This window comes from Octodon degus, unplaced genomic scaffold (genome assembly GCF_000260255.1).
Source record: "Octodon degus isolate 3935 unplaced genomic scaffold, OctDeg1.0 scaffold00078, whole genome shotgun sequence".
NCBI lineage: Eukaryota > Metazoa > Chordata > Mammalia > Rodentia > Octodontidae > Octodon > Octodon degus.
The window spans coordinates 4,721,210-4,735,685 of record NW_004524654.1 but is presented as its reverse complement, the minus strand read 5'-3'; the positions used below and the strand labels follow the sequence as shown (position 1 = coordinate 4,735,685).

At 34.8% G+C, this 14,476-nt stretch overlaps 1 protein-coding gene across 2 annotated transcripts in view; it reads left to right on the top strand.

The window, feature by feature from the left end:
• Aftph (aftiphilin) overlaps positions 1-14,476 on the top strand; it is a 67,164-nt gene that overhangs the window by 42,403 nt on the left and 10,285 nt on the right. Inside the window, exons 6-8 of one of the 2 annotated variants that reach the window (XM_004636154.2) lie at positions 2,252-2,374; positions 8,701-8,761; positions 10,282-10,365. In XM_004636154.2, the coding sequence (XP_004636211.1) occupies positions 2,252-2,374; positions 8,701-8,761; positions 10,282-10,365 (268 nt within the window). The remainder of the gene's footprint in view (positions 1-2,251; positions 2,375-8,700; positions 8,762-10,281; positions 10,366-14,476) is intronic. The other variant, XM_004636155.2, reaches the window with a different exon arrangement.

The window sequence follows — 14,476 nt, the reverse complement described above, 5'->3', positions numbered from 1 at the left end:
GTTGAACTCAGGCCCTTGTGCTTGCCAGGGAAGCGCTTATTCCACTGAGTTATCTCCCCGGCCCCTGAATTTAAATTTTACCACTCTGAAATATATGTGAAATATATGTCCACATTTTCTATGGACAACTTTTTCATCTACAAATCTTTTCCATGACTTAACACTAATTATTGGTGTTGAATTGGAACACTTCAGTTTGTTTTATTTTTGCAATTTTGTGGAACTTTCTGTCCTTGAGATTTCTTTGAGTTTCTGCTGCTCTGTAAATGGTTTGTGTTTTTAAAACACCTTAAAGATCCCTGTATTCTCTTCTGTTGTAGGACCATACAACCCAGAACTTTTAAAAAACTTTTTTGCTTTTATTTTTTTCCCCAAGTAGTACCACTCCAGAGATGGTTAATGTTAGATTGTCTTGATCTAAATGGAGCTGTCATCCAGGGTGCTGGGGCACTGACCTACTTATACATTTCTTTGAGATTTATGAGGAGTTAGAAAATAAAGCTTGCACTTTTTTGTATTTTTATTAGTGATAATTTTATAACATCTAATACAAAGTGTATTTAGTATATTTAGTGAATATAAATGTCCAACCAATGATGTCTTTCATTTAGAGACTCTTTTTAAAGTGTAAAACTTTAATGCCACCTAAATTTTTCCCAGTGTGCAGTAATCTTTTTATCTTATCTGTGGGGATAGTATCTGAAGTGATCATAAGGTCATCTAAGAGACATGAAAACACAGATTACTCAGTACCACCTCCAGAGTTTTCTTTTCAGTACGTCTGGGATGGGGCTTGAGAATTGCTTGCACATCTAAATTCCCAGAAGCTGACATGGTAGCTGCAAATTAGAGTCAATTTGTGAACCACTGGCTAAATGATAGTTCACATTAGAAAACTTGGCTGGCACTAGTAATTGTTTGTCAGACGTATTTTCTCTGCATAAGAACATCCTTGAGAGCCTTTATGATGAATATATTTAGATTGTAAATTTTCTTTTTTATTTTTTCCGGCACCTCTTGAAGCCTTTCTCTTTTCTTTTTCTTTATGGCTCTTTTGTTTTTGAGACAATCTCATTGTGTAGCAAGTCTTGTCTCAAATTCAAGTGTTTTGCTTTGTTTTTGAGATAGGGTCTTACTAGGTTCAGAGTGGCCTTTATGTAGCCGAGGTGTGCCCCAAATTTATAGTGATCCTACTGCCTCAGCTTCCCAAGTACTGGACTTTACAGGCATGTGCCACCACACTCAGCTTTCAGGTGATATTTTTAAATATGTAAAATTTTTCTTTTTTAGGTCATTAGCCTGGATTATCTATTTCATATACTATAGGATATTGATGGAAATTGCTGGGGGTTTCCTTCCTTGTTTCTATACCCATCCTGAGTATCTTAAGTCAGAAAGTGTTAGTTTTGTAACAGAGCCAGTGGAACATATAAAATGGTTTCTTCCCTCCTTGACTGTGTTTATTTTGCCAGTCCAGGGAACTAAATACTAAAACTGTGGGGCCTTTAGGGGGTGGGGGTCAGTGGTAGAACACATACCTAGTACTTAGCATGCACTTGGCCCTGGGTTCCATCCCAGCACTGCAAAAACAAAAGTATCTCATTACCTTGATGGAATTAAGGATTCAGAATCAAATACTATAAATAAATATCATACTAAAGATTGTAATTTTCACATGATGAAATTATATGGTATGTTTCAGAATTAGCTCTCATTTTTCCAGACATCACTATATACGAAGTTTGCCCTCTTCTGCAGTTTATCTTAAGTATCATTACAGTGTTGAATTGTTAGACTCTAGATGTGATTAATCATTGTTTTTCTATCACATCCCCTCCCAAATTGCATTTAATATTTTTTGTGTAACAATATCTATACTCTTGAAGACATCTGATATTAAATCTAAGGACTACCTTCAAAAACTTTTGATTTCAAAGGTTACTGTGAATGTTCCATAAGTTCCCATTATGTTACTGTGAAATTTTAAATTTTGTGGGGTTTTTTTTTTTGTTTTTTTGGGGGGGTTTTTTTTGTGGAACTGGGGGTTGAACTCAGACTTTTGTGCTTGCCTGGTGAGCACTTATTCTACTGAGCCAGCTCCCAGCCCTGAAATTTTGAATGGTCCCTTTTCATCTTTAGTACCTTCCAAGTGACTTGACTTTTTTATTTCTTCTTCTTTCTGCTAGATTAATTCTCTTAAAAAGTTTATGGGTTAATCCTCTTTGAATAATGACTAATATGCCTTTTGCAGGGTATGTTAGAACCCACCAAGGAACCATTGAAACCTCTGTCTGCTGCAGAAAAAATTGCTTCTATTGGTCAAACATCCACCATGACACCAGAGATAAACACATGTACATCTGATCAGTTCCAGGTAACAATATCCATATGGGTTCAGATGTGTCTCTGCATGTCTAGACAGATAGGTCTAAACATACTGATTTTTTTTCCTGAATATTTAACTTTCTGTTTTATATTTTTAAAACTTGACTTAATGACACATGATTATTTATTGTTTTTTATTATTATTTATTGTTAACTAACATCCCTTGGAATATGGTGAACAAATTACCTCTAATTTTCAAATACAGAAATACACAATTTGAGAACAGGGTGATTAAAGCTACCTAAGTCAGTCAAAGCCATAGCCTCCTCACCTAAAAATGAAGAGCATGAATTAGGTATTTCCAGTCTCAAGAAGTTTGAACACTATATGATCATAATTACTGAAATAAATCTGGTAAGTGTTGGACTTTTAAAAATAAAAACAGTGCGTTTACACCACCCCTACAAATCTGCTATGGTATGTTTTTCCTGGAATCCTCTGAAATTTTAGAAAGCAACAAAATCTGACTTACCTTTTTTGTTCTTTACCTCTGGAACATTTAAGCACAAATTTTGTATCAATCCAAAATGTTTTAATATTAAAGTCTTTTGGGTTGGGGAGATAACTCAGTAGAATAAAGTGCTTTCCTGGCAAGTGTAAGGGCCTGAGTCCAATCCCCAGTTCCACCAAAAAAAAAAAAAAAAAAATGAAGTCTTTTTCTTTCTCTTTTTATCAGGAAAAAAACAGGCCAGTTTGACTTGCTTACTCTTCTCACAACAAATTACAAATTGACTTGGTGTTTGTGAAACATTGTTTATATGATTAACCTTTTTACATGAACATTAACATTTCTAAATCATGCTCCTGATGTGAGTGTCATTTCTTGACCTTAAATATCATTCGTTGTGTCTAACACAAAAATGTAGAACCTTGCCCAGAATATGTGCTTCATTTAACACACTTGGTCTACTAAAGTGATGTTCCAGGGAAAAGTAACTCGGGGAAAGACTATACTTCACATTATAACCCCATAAATACCCTTGGAGATTCACACAACACAGACCTTAAGGATCTGAAGAATACTGTAATAAATAATCCTATTTAATTTTGATTTACTCCCAGATATACTTGACTGTAGGACATTTTGGGTGGGTAGGCAGAGGCCAGAGAGGGAGAATCTTAACTCCTGTAGTGCTAGCATTTTGGAAAACATACTATAGAAATAATGTATAAAGTATAGGTCCAGTACCCTCAACCGTGTTTCAAGAAATGTCTGATGTTGTTGCTATGCACCACTGTAGTTTGTTTTGGGGCATGGCTTAAATATCACTTTAAAGCCAACTTATTACTGGCACTGAATTAGTAGGCAAGGTGGGGGAAGCTGTTCTATACAATGACTGGATTTACTGATAGTTAGACACAAGGTGGCTTGGGCCAAATGCATGAGGAAGTAGAATCTGTCCTTCCTTACCTTCTTTTCCTTGTCCATTGCCCCCAGCTATTAACTGCTGCCAGGTATCTGCCCTGTCTATACATATACAGACTACAGTTTTCTCTCTCATATCCCATTTCTATTTTTACTTCTACCAACATTCGTGGGTTTTTTTGTTTGTTTGTTTTGTTTTGTTTTTTGGCGGTACCAGGGATCTGAACTCAGGACCTTTCACTTGCCAGGCAGATACTTATGCCACTGAACTGTTTTCCCATCCCTACTTCCACCAACATTCTTATTCCTACAGACTAAGTATAGGAAGGTAGCTACTTGATATATTTGCTAAAAATGAGCCTGCCTTATTGAAACATGTTTTGCAGGTTTTTCTTGCCTTCCTCCTTTTCTCATCCCTTCCACTAAATCTTCATGTTCAGTCACATAAGTGCATATTTCACTGAAAATAATTTCTGCTTAACATTTCTGTCCCATTTTTATTTGCTCTTGTTAGATACTTTGTTATATCTGCATAGCATAGCTTGTCTTCTTTTTCACTTAACATAGACTTGACTAGAAGCATATTCCCAGATGACCTAATAAAGAGCGTGTATAATAATTTTGTGTTGAGATATGTGACCTCTATCACTGATCCTTGCTTGGCTCTGTACTTCTGATTTGGGTTAGAATAGTTAACACATTGCATGGTGGTGCACACTGGTAATCCCAGTACTTGGGAAGCTGAGGCAGGATCACTGTGAATTCAAGGCCAGCCTATACCCCGTAGCAGTACCCTATCTCCAAAAAAAGAAAAACTGCACCTGAAATGCATTATAAATATTTTCTTTATATAAAGTGGTATTTCTTATCAGTGGTCTTTGGATGTGTGTGTGTGTGTTATATTGCATATAGTAACACTTTTGCATATTTTCAAATTAAACCCTGTAGTGCCACAAACATAGCAAATTGTGTTAGTTCATTGTATTCATCTTTTTTCCTCTTTTTCTTGTTTTCCATAAAACATATTCCATACTTTTTTTTGATAAGCATTGTTGAATGATGGCTTTCAAATTTAACAAAGTTGTGTAATTTCCACTATGACTACAGGCTTCAGATCTGCCTATTCTATCCTGTTTTTGGTACTTGAGTTATATTATGTTTATTCTTCCCCAAATTGGCTTGAATTTGTCAGTATTATAAGCATGACATCTCTGTTTGAGTTTATTAATAATAGTTAAGGGTTTTTTCTTTTCTACGATACTTTTACATGAAAACATGGCTCAACTGTAAAAATTAGTCATGATATCTTCTGTTTTTAGTTTCATTTTTATCTGCTGAATTTCAAGGTCTTACTACTTAGGGTGCCATTACTAACAGTAAGATCAATACCAGAGACTTAGTTTTCTGGTACACATCTGTAGTCTCATCTATCTGGGAGGCTGAAGTAGGAGGATCACAAGTTTAAAGATTAAAAAAAAAAAGTTAGAGAGGGAACCTTAGCAAGACACTCTCAAATTTGAAAGGGCTGGGAATGTAGCTCAGTGGTATAGCAGTTGCTTAGCACACATAGGGTCCTAGGTTCCATCCCCAGGACTGTGAAAAAGAAAAAAAATCAATACTTAAACCATACTGCATTCACTGCAGGACAGTGAATTTTCTGCCAGTTATCCAACATGTATTCATTACTAGCAGCTTCTTCTCTTAGGCTGCTTGATAGGACTGTTTTAGTTGTGAATTAGAATTTTAAAGCTAGAAGAAAATAAAAATGATTATCTAATACGATGCTCCATTTTTTTTCAATTAAATAAAGGAAGCCAGGTGTAGTGGCACACACCTGTAATTTCAGCACTCAGGAAGCTGAGGCAGAAGGATCTCAAGGGCCAGCCCAATAGCTCAGCAAATTAAAGCGCCTGCTTAGGCAGATGCAGTGGCCAGGGTTCAATCCCTGGCCTGCTGGGCCAAGCCTGCCCCTGTGGTGTGCTGAGATGGTGACTGAGACCGGGTGTGGTGGCACATGACTGTAATCCCAGCACTTGGGAGGCTGAAAACAGGAAAATCACTATGAGTCTGAACTTTGTAGTGAGACCCTGTAAACGCTGTATTAAAATAAAAATTATAAAAAGAAGGATCACTGCCCAACCTGAACTATATAACTAGACGCTGCCTCAAAAAAATGGAAATATTCACGGGGCCGTGGAGATGGCTCAGTAGAATAAGCTGAGTTCAATCCCCGGTTCTGAAAAAAAAAAAAAAAGGAAATATTTTGAGAAGACTATCATCAGTGGTATGCCTAGAACTAGAATCTAGGTCTTCTGTCTCTAGTCTTCGTGCTTTCATTCTTTGTTATTTAATCTTGTTTCCTTAGGGCTGTTAACTCTGCAGAGATCATCCATTCCACATTGCTTCAAGTTATTTTAAAATACTTTTATCCAGGGGCCAGGGAGATGGCTCAGTAGAATAAGCGCTTGCCTGGCAAGAACAAGGGCCTGAGTTCAATCCCCGGTTCCACAAAAAAAAAAAAAAAAAAAAAAAATGTTCCAGTGCTTTCTCTGTTGAGTTGCCTCATACATGAATGTTCTTAGTTTGCCTTTTGTTGATTAGGTATTTTTTTATCTTCTTTATTTCCACTAAATTCATTTTAGTATCTCATTATTATAATTTTGGTTATGTCCTCAAAATGCCATATACCTGTATATGAAAAGCAGAAATTCCACTGAACTATTTCCAAGCACTCCTGCTGCTTGATATCCTTTAGATAGAACATGATGAAAGAGCTTGCCTGATTTATCCAGAGGTATTGTTACCTACAAAACCTAGATTTTATCCAATTACTCATTTTTTAATATAACTGCTATAATGGTCTGACTGATCCAAAAGTAGAATAAGTTGAATCTTCTGGACTGTTTCATGTTTATTTTTATTTTTATTTTTTTTTAATTATTTATTTATGTGTGTGTGTGTGTGTGTGGCCAGCTCAGCCCACCAGGGGGCGGGATGGCTGGCATGTGGTGCTGGGGGATTGAACCGTGGTCTCTGGGCTTTGCTAAGCTTGTTCTAAGTAGGTGCTTTAGACCACTGAGCCATCTCACCAGCCCTCATGTTTATTTTGAGATCAGCTAGAACTAATCTTTTCTAAATGTTTCTTAATCTTTCAGGTTAAAAGCAGTTTTCACAAGCTTTATTTTTTAACATATTTGAAGTAATTATAAATACACCGAACATTGCGAATCTAGTACGTAAAAGTCCTATGTATCTTTCACTTGCTACATCTTATATCTAATAATACAGTGCAAAATCAAGGACTATTACTTTGGCGCAGTGTCATTGTACCACTTGGGTAGAGTTAGGTAATCACCACCATCAGCAGCATATAGAACTCTTCATCCTATGAAGAACTTACTTTCTCCTACTGTCTTTTATCTCTGGCAACCCTAATGTTTACATTTTATTTGGTTCATATCTTCCCCCTCAACCTTGGACTGGACCTCTTTTTAGCAACTAAATACTTAAATATTAATTTGCCTATCATTGTTAATATTTTATTAAATTAATTATAATATAGGATTAGACTTTTCAAAATAACCAATTTATGCTGCTGTCCTACACAGAATTCCCCCCCAAAAAAATGAATATAAAATTTTAATAGAGCCTGCCCTAACAGCAGAACAGCCAGGGGTGGTGGTGCACACTTGTAATCCCTTCACTCAGGATGCCAAAACAGCAGGATCACCACAAGTTCAAGGCCAACCTGGACTATACAGTGAGCTCAAAGTCATCCTGAACTACATAGCAAGATCCTGTCTTAAAAGCAATAAAGTAAAGCATAGTGCTAAGCTATACCACAAAAAGGGACAATGTTGTGTTGATATTAAAAGTCCAGTACAACATGGGTTAGTTCCATAAATGTTCTTAACACCATCCCCAAAATAAGAGAAACAAAACCGACAACTTTCTTGGTAAAAATATTCTTTAAACAAAATGAAACGCTCCTCTAAAAAGTTTTTGAACTGCTTCATAATTTATATTTGCCATTTGCTAATTTTTGTCTTTATGTGTTTAGCAGTTAAGAAATTTAAAAACCTAGGATAGCCAATTCATTCTGAGAATTTTTAGTGTATTTTAAAAATTAAATTCTAATAACTGATTACAAGTAGTGTCAACATCAGAAGTTGATTAAAACAAATATATCAAAGCAGCACTTCAAAAAAAACAGGCCTCACTGGGTGTGGTGGCACATACCTGTAATCCCAGCACTCTGGGGGCTGAGAAGGGTAGATCACTGTGAGTTCCAGGCCAGCCTGAACTATATAGTGAGACCCCATCTCAAACAAAAAGAAAAAAGTAAATCTCATTTCATTTCTTTTTGCAATTTAGAAAATTATAAAGAACTAGAAAACATTTAACTTTGAACCTTTTTATTATGTATTTGAGGAGACCAGGTGACTAAATCAAGTCGTACAAGGTTGTATAACTAATTACTTAGTGGTTACTCTGTCTTAACCCAAATCTCACTTTTGGTATGATAACTTCTTTATTTTATCTTTTAAGAAATTTTAAACGACTAGTCATTTAAGGTAAATTTAACTTGTTAGTGAAAAAAATCATGAAGTTTTCAAATGTTTTTCTTGTAATCAAGCTAATAATTAAACATAATTTGAGAACAGGTTGAAATCTTGGCATAGAAACAGTTTTAAATTTGTTTGAAATTATAAAGATAATTCCATTGCTCAGACAAATTTTTAATGTCAGTGAACTGTACAATGTAAATTTTGCAATTTCAGTTTTTATTGATATTTGCAGGTAACTTTCTAAAATTATATTCTAGTTTTGTCTTTAGGTACTTTGTTGCCTGATGGTCTTGCTATAATTTTTATTTTTATTTTTTAAGTATTCTTTATGTTGCTACAACCTGTACTGATTAATTTTGATTTTTTGGTTTCAACTCTAGGAGTCTCTACCACCCGTCCAGTTTGACTGGAGTAGCAGTGGCCTTACTAACCCTTTAGATGGTACGTCTCTCCGTAGAGCCTCTAGCACCAGAGCTAGAGTTAAGAAAGCTACAAAGTTCAGACAGACTTCTCTCTGCTGATTTCCTTTTTGTTTAAATATAACTTCTTATCTTGGAAATTCAGGCTTTCTTTCTGATTAGTAATTGCCTAAGAAACAAAGCTGTTACTATTATGAACAGTATTAATGTCCTCATACAGGTAGTAGTAGCAAGGCAAAACTTTAGTTTCTTTATGTAAGTAAAAAATAAGCTTTATTTTTTACAAATATCTAGGTAGTTTAAATAATATTTTAACTAGGACCTATTTAATTGAAAAGTTTTTCTGTAGTTTTAATTTATGGAATTTTCTTGGATGCAAAGTTTTGTGGCTAGAGGCTGCTTTAAACATAAAGCACAATTATTTAACCAAAAACAATGTGCAAATAAGTCCATATTTATTAACTCAAATAGTTTTCATGTTTAACATTTTATAGAGTACTTATATGCAAGTGGAAAATGAATGATTTTCATGATCCTTTTCTAAAATTTATCTTTAAATATTTACAGACAGTTCCAGAGAGCTTTGCTTGCGTTTTTAAAAGAAAATGCTGAAAAAAAGGAGTACCTTCTAGTAATGTAGTGTCTTACAATAACATATCATGCTGGTATCTGGCATTTACAAGTTTCCAGTGGACCCTGAGATATAATTGCTCCTCCTCCTGTGCTTAAGTTATTTGAGCTATTGTGTAGAATATTTGTCCTCATCACCTCAGTGGCAATTGTGATTGCCACTGCCTAAAACGCTATCAGTTTTGCCTTATAGTGGGGGTCTTAGGATACCTGGAAAGCATCCAATTGAATAATACAGTGCCGAAGGAAAGCCTGGATGCACCTTTTGCTGTTGTCTGGTGTCTTCAGTCAAATCATCATGCTTTTTATTAACAAACAACTTTAAAAATGTATACTATTTCTGATTGTTTCAGAGTTAAAGGGGAACAGTACATCTTGATTGCACATCAGGGTAGGGCAGTTATGACGTTCTTTATTATGTTATTTTAAACTGAATTAATGTATTGGTGCGTGTCCTGAAACTGACAACTTTGTCATTTTTTATCATTAATTAGAAACCAATATTACTAACATGAGAGATTGATTTTGGAATGTACATTGATTTCATGTTAGGTTGAAATTAAAGTATTGTTTCCCTTTAACGGGTATGCCTTTCCCTCAGTCTTTCTGGTATGGCTTCCAGTTTTGATTGAAAGAACTGAACTCCTAACTGAAACCTTACCAAGTGTTATATTCTTTACATTGTACATGACAAAGTGCACATTGAATTAAATTGTTAGTTTAAAAATGTCCTTAGTAATGAAAAACTAATCCTGTACACATTGTTTTAATGTTGATTTTTAAAATGTGTAATGACTACTAATTATAACCTGCATGTTCAAGTGTGTGTCTTACCCCTTTTTACACATAACCCCTCCTCCCTTGGCTTACCTTCTGTGTGGCTGCCTACCAACATGGTCACTGAATTTCAAGCTAGTGGAGGTTCCACTCTTCTGAACCTTGATTTCTTTGGGCCCGTGGATGACAGTAGCTCTAGCAGCAGCACCACAATCCCAGGTCAGCAGAGTGTTAAAACCACAATTCTAGTTAATTTACTAAAAGCATGACCACAACACTTGACTTTCCTATAAACAAGGAAATAATTAGATTGTATTCTCTATAATGTCTTTTTAAATACATTTCTTTACTCTGTTACTATTTTCTAATATCTGACTACTACAAATGACTCATGTGAATTATATTTTAAAGCAAATGTTCTGAGTGTAATATTCAAAGCTGACAGTAGTTTCTAGGACTAATGCAGCCCTAATGTCCTTAGATAGTGAAAGGCAGGACCCTCCCCATCATTAAGTGTAAAAGTGTATTTTGTGTCCTTATTTTTAAAAACATACTCTGTAAAACCATTTGAAAAATATTTAGATAAACAAGGATATTTTAGTACTCAAAGATAACTTTACATTGTAGCACCTGTAATAATGAATGCAATCTTTACAAATTAAATTCTAGCATTTTAATTAGTTATTTGTTAGTGTTGCTAAATATATGCAATTAATTAGGTTCCAGAATGTTAGAGACTAGTACATAGTTGTGTAGTCCCACATAGAACTTTATTGTTTTTATGTAGCCTTTAAATCAAAAGTGTACTGTTAGTTTTCCATGGAGAAAAAAATGTTAACAGAAGTTAGTAGTAGAAAATAATTGCTATGAGACACTAGAAGCTAGAAATTAAAATTTACTGGAGTGCTTGTTAAATTAATGTTCAGCCCTGCGAAAGTTCAGTTCATTGACCAAAGAACTAATGTATTTGTTATTTTGACTGAATAAAAGATTAAAAGTATAATGGCATTTTTATGTTTACATTTTATTTAATATGACTTTGAATGAGTCCCTGTCATCCCAAGTTGTGATCCTGGTAATCATGCCCATTAATCACTGATGACCATGGGGTGCTAATATAGATACCAAGATCCCTTTCTCCACCCAGTTTTCTAGCCAGCCTGGTTCCTATGAATTTGTTTTGCTCTGTTCCATTAGATAACACAGTCACTCACTTGTAGCAGTTAAGAAGCATGACAGAATATTGGGGTGGGGTGGGGGACACTAGCAAAGCCAGCCAAGGGTAAGCCTGGGATGCTAGTATGCCCTTCTCTTAGATCTTATAGGAAAACCAGATCTTGCTATAGAGAAGCTTCAAGGCCCTGCAGTATAGAATGATTGGATTCTACAGGGCCTTGCCGGATAGCTCAGTTATTTAAAGCACTGCTCGGGCAGGTGCATAGGACCATGGTTCGATTCCCAGCTCCAGAAGCTGCACAAGCTCCATCCTTAAGGCAGCCTGAAGTAACCAAAAAAAAAAAGTCTTCAAACCTAAGCCCCTAGCTATCATTTCCATCGTTTTTAAATTTATGGAAGCATCTGAAAAGCCAATCTGTATCTGTTTTTCTCCTTCAAGGTGTTATTTTATTTACTATTTATTTAAATTGCTTATAAATATATTTGATCTGTGGAATGATCTGAGTGAACTAGAATGGTTTAATAGTTCATAATATAGTACTTAAATGGAATGGGGGAACAACTAAAAATTGTATATCACCTCTACATTCTTAGAGTCAGTTATCAATTTCCCATTATAAATTTGCTCTCGGCTTTGTTTTGTCACAAATTATAACTTAAATGAGGTGACTTTCTTTGGGGATACCTTAAGACCTGGTTTAGTTTTTATTTTTGCTTACATTTCAGACTCATTTAAAAACCATTCATGGTAGCACAAATACCCTGGCCATACAAGCAAGAAGAGAAATGATTTGATAATTAGACTCAGTGTACACAGTTTCAAGAAGAGAAAGCGGTTTCAAAAGCTTAGAGCTATAATGGAGATGAAATTAGTATGGTCAAACATAGTGCTCATTACTTTGGGATATTTCTGTTCAGTATTTTCATTAATATGCTCTAGCTGCTGTATAAATTTGATAATAAATTTGCTTTGGCTTCTTTTTACTGCTATTGGGTTTTGTTAAAACCATCAAGCTATAGGTATCAACACCTTCCTTAGTATTCCATTTCACTACTGGCTTGCACCTTTTTGACTTGTTTCTGGGAAAGTCATTTTATCTTAACTTGCAGTTATTTATTTTGTGTGTGATTCTTAGGAGGTTGGCATAGAACTTGGTTGGCTAGCTTTAATTATGTAACTAAAATATGCCTCATTAAGGTTCTGTTAAAACTTTTTCGTTAAAAAATTATTCCCTAATTCCTAGTGTGTGCTAGGCAGTTTGTTTGTTTCTAAAAAAAACTTAACAATAATTGTGGATTTGAGGGTAGGTTGTGTTTTTACCTGGGGAAAGTTATTGTTTGGGGCTGGAAAGGGAACAGGTTTTTTGTTGGTTTGTTTTCCCCAGAACTGAGGATTGAACCCAGGACCATCACACTGAGTTATATCCTCTGTCCTATTTTTTAAATTTTTGAGACAGGGTCTCGCTAAGTTGCTCAGGTTGAGCAGAAACTTGCGATCCTCCTGTCTCAGCCTTTCAAAGTGCTGAGATTACAGGCATTTTATCCTGCTGCCACTCTTTTTTTTTTTTTTAATCTGCTCCTTTGCTGTTTGACAGGCAAATAGCCAATTTTTATAAACCCAACTAAGTTTTTCTAGCAGTTTCCTATTGCTAGTCAGAATGAAGTTGTTTTGCATTGCATAGTAGACATTAGCTTAAATTTTTAGTTGCTCAGAATCTAACCCTTAACAGTGGAAGAGGGAAGTGTGTTGGGTTCATTTGGTCCCATTGTAGACATCTACAATTTTTTACATTTTAATTGCAAATCACATACTTAGTGTAGAAGAACAAAAGTTCTTTTTAACTATTTCTTGAAATTGTACCTTAATGGAATATTCAAAACTTATGAGAGTCAACATACATTTTCTATAGCCTTCCTCCCTTGTTGGACTTGGTACCTGTGGAAGCTGCTTATGCTTCATTTCTGTAAACATCTGACATCTGTGTTTATATATGCTTCAGAGCTTGTTAATAGATGGTAGTTCTTGATTTTTTTTTTCCTTAACTTTGAAATATCTTAAAAGGAGGGAACTAGATGTCACTATATGCTTTTACAATTTTATCTGATCTTTTAGGCTTTTTTTTTTTCAGAATTGTAATTATTTGGGCACAATAGTGTTCACCTTTATTTCCAGCTACTCAAGAGGCTGAGGCAGGAGGATTGCTTGAACCCAGTTCAAGACCAGCCTGGGCAACATAGTGAGATCTTGTCTGGGAAAAAAAGGGAGAAATTTTAAAAGCTATATAGAACATTCCTTTTTACCATCTAATTTTCTCTTAATGTCCTGAAACTACTGAAATTTCTGCTCTAGTTTGTAGGCACCACGAACAGTGTAAGATTGACAATATTTTTTAATTTGAGTATCATCATTGTCCAAAGTTTAGCTTGAGTTTGAAATATTTAACTTTTTTAAAAAATTTCAACTTGTTAGTGTCATATGTGTATTACATGAGAAATATTTTTAAATTATTTTAGTGAATCAGATGGGGTAGACTATTTTATGTAGATTTTCACAATAAATCTAATGCTAGCCGGGTATATAGCTCAGTGGGTTAAGTGCCTGCCTGGCAAGCAAAGGTCCTGAGGTTCTATCCCTGGTAATGCAAAAAGTAAATAAATCTAATGCTGTAACTCAGCATCTTTTGATCTATTCTTTTTGAACTTCAGATTCAGACAGAAGACTATAGAAAAACAACCCTGGAGATAAGGATTTCCACTTTATCCAAAAATAGTACTTTTATTCACTTTTTCTTCAAAATGTTTTACTCTCCCTACCTCTTACCTAAAGAACAATGGAGTGTATGTTTAGTAATAATTGGATGCTTTGAATATTAGATCACGTCCTTAGATAGTGATAACATAAACTAAGTAAATCAATTACTATGGTTAAGATAGATTTTTATATTAACTTCCAAATCTTTTACAGTGGATGAAAATAATGAAGAAAATTGGTTGGGAGGTAGGGAAAGAAGGCCAAAAAATGAAGTTTATAGTCCAGTTTTAAAATTAAGAATGTTATGTAACAAATTATGTGCATTCCATTTCTAAAACACATATAATTTTTATATTACACACTTATATAAAACTGGAAGAGTTTTCTACAGAAGATAGATGT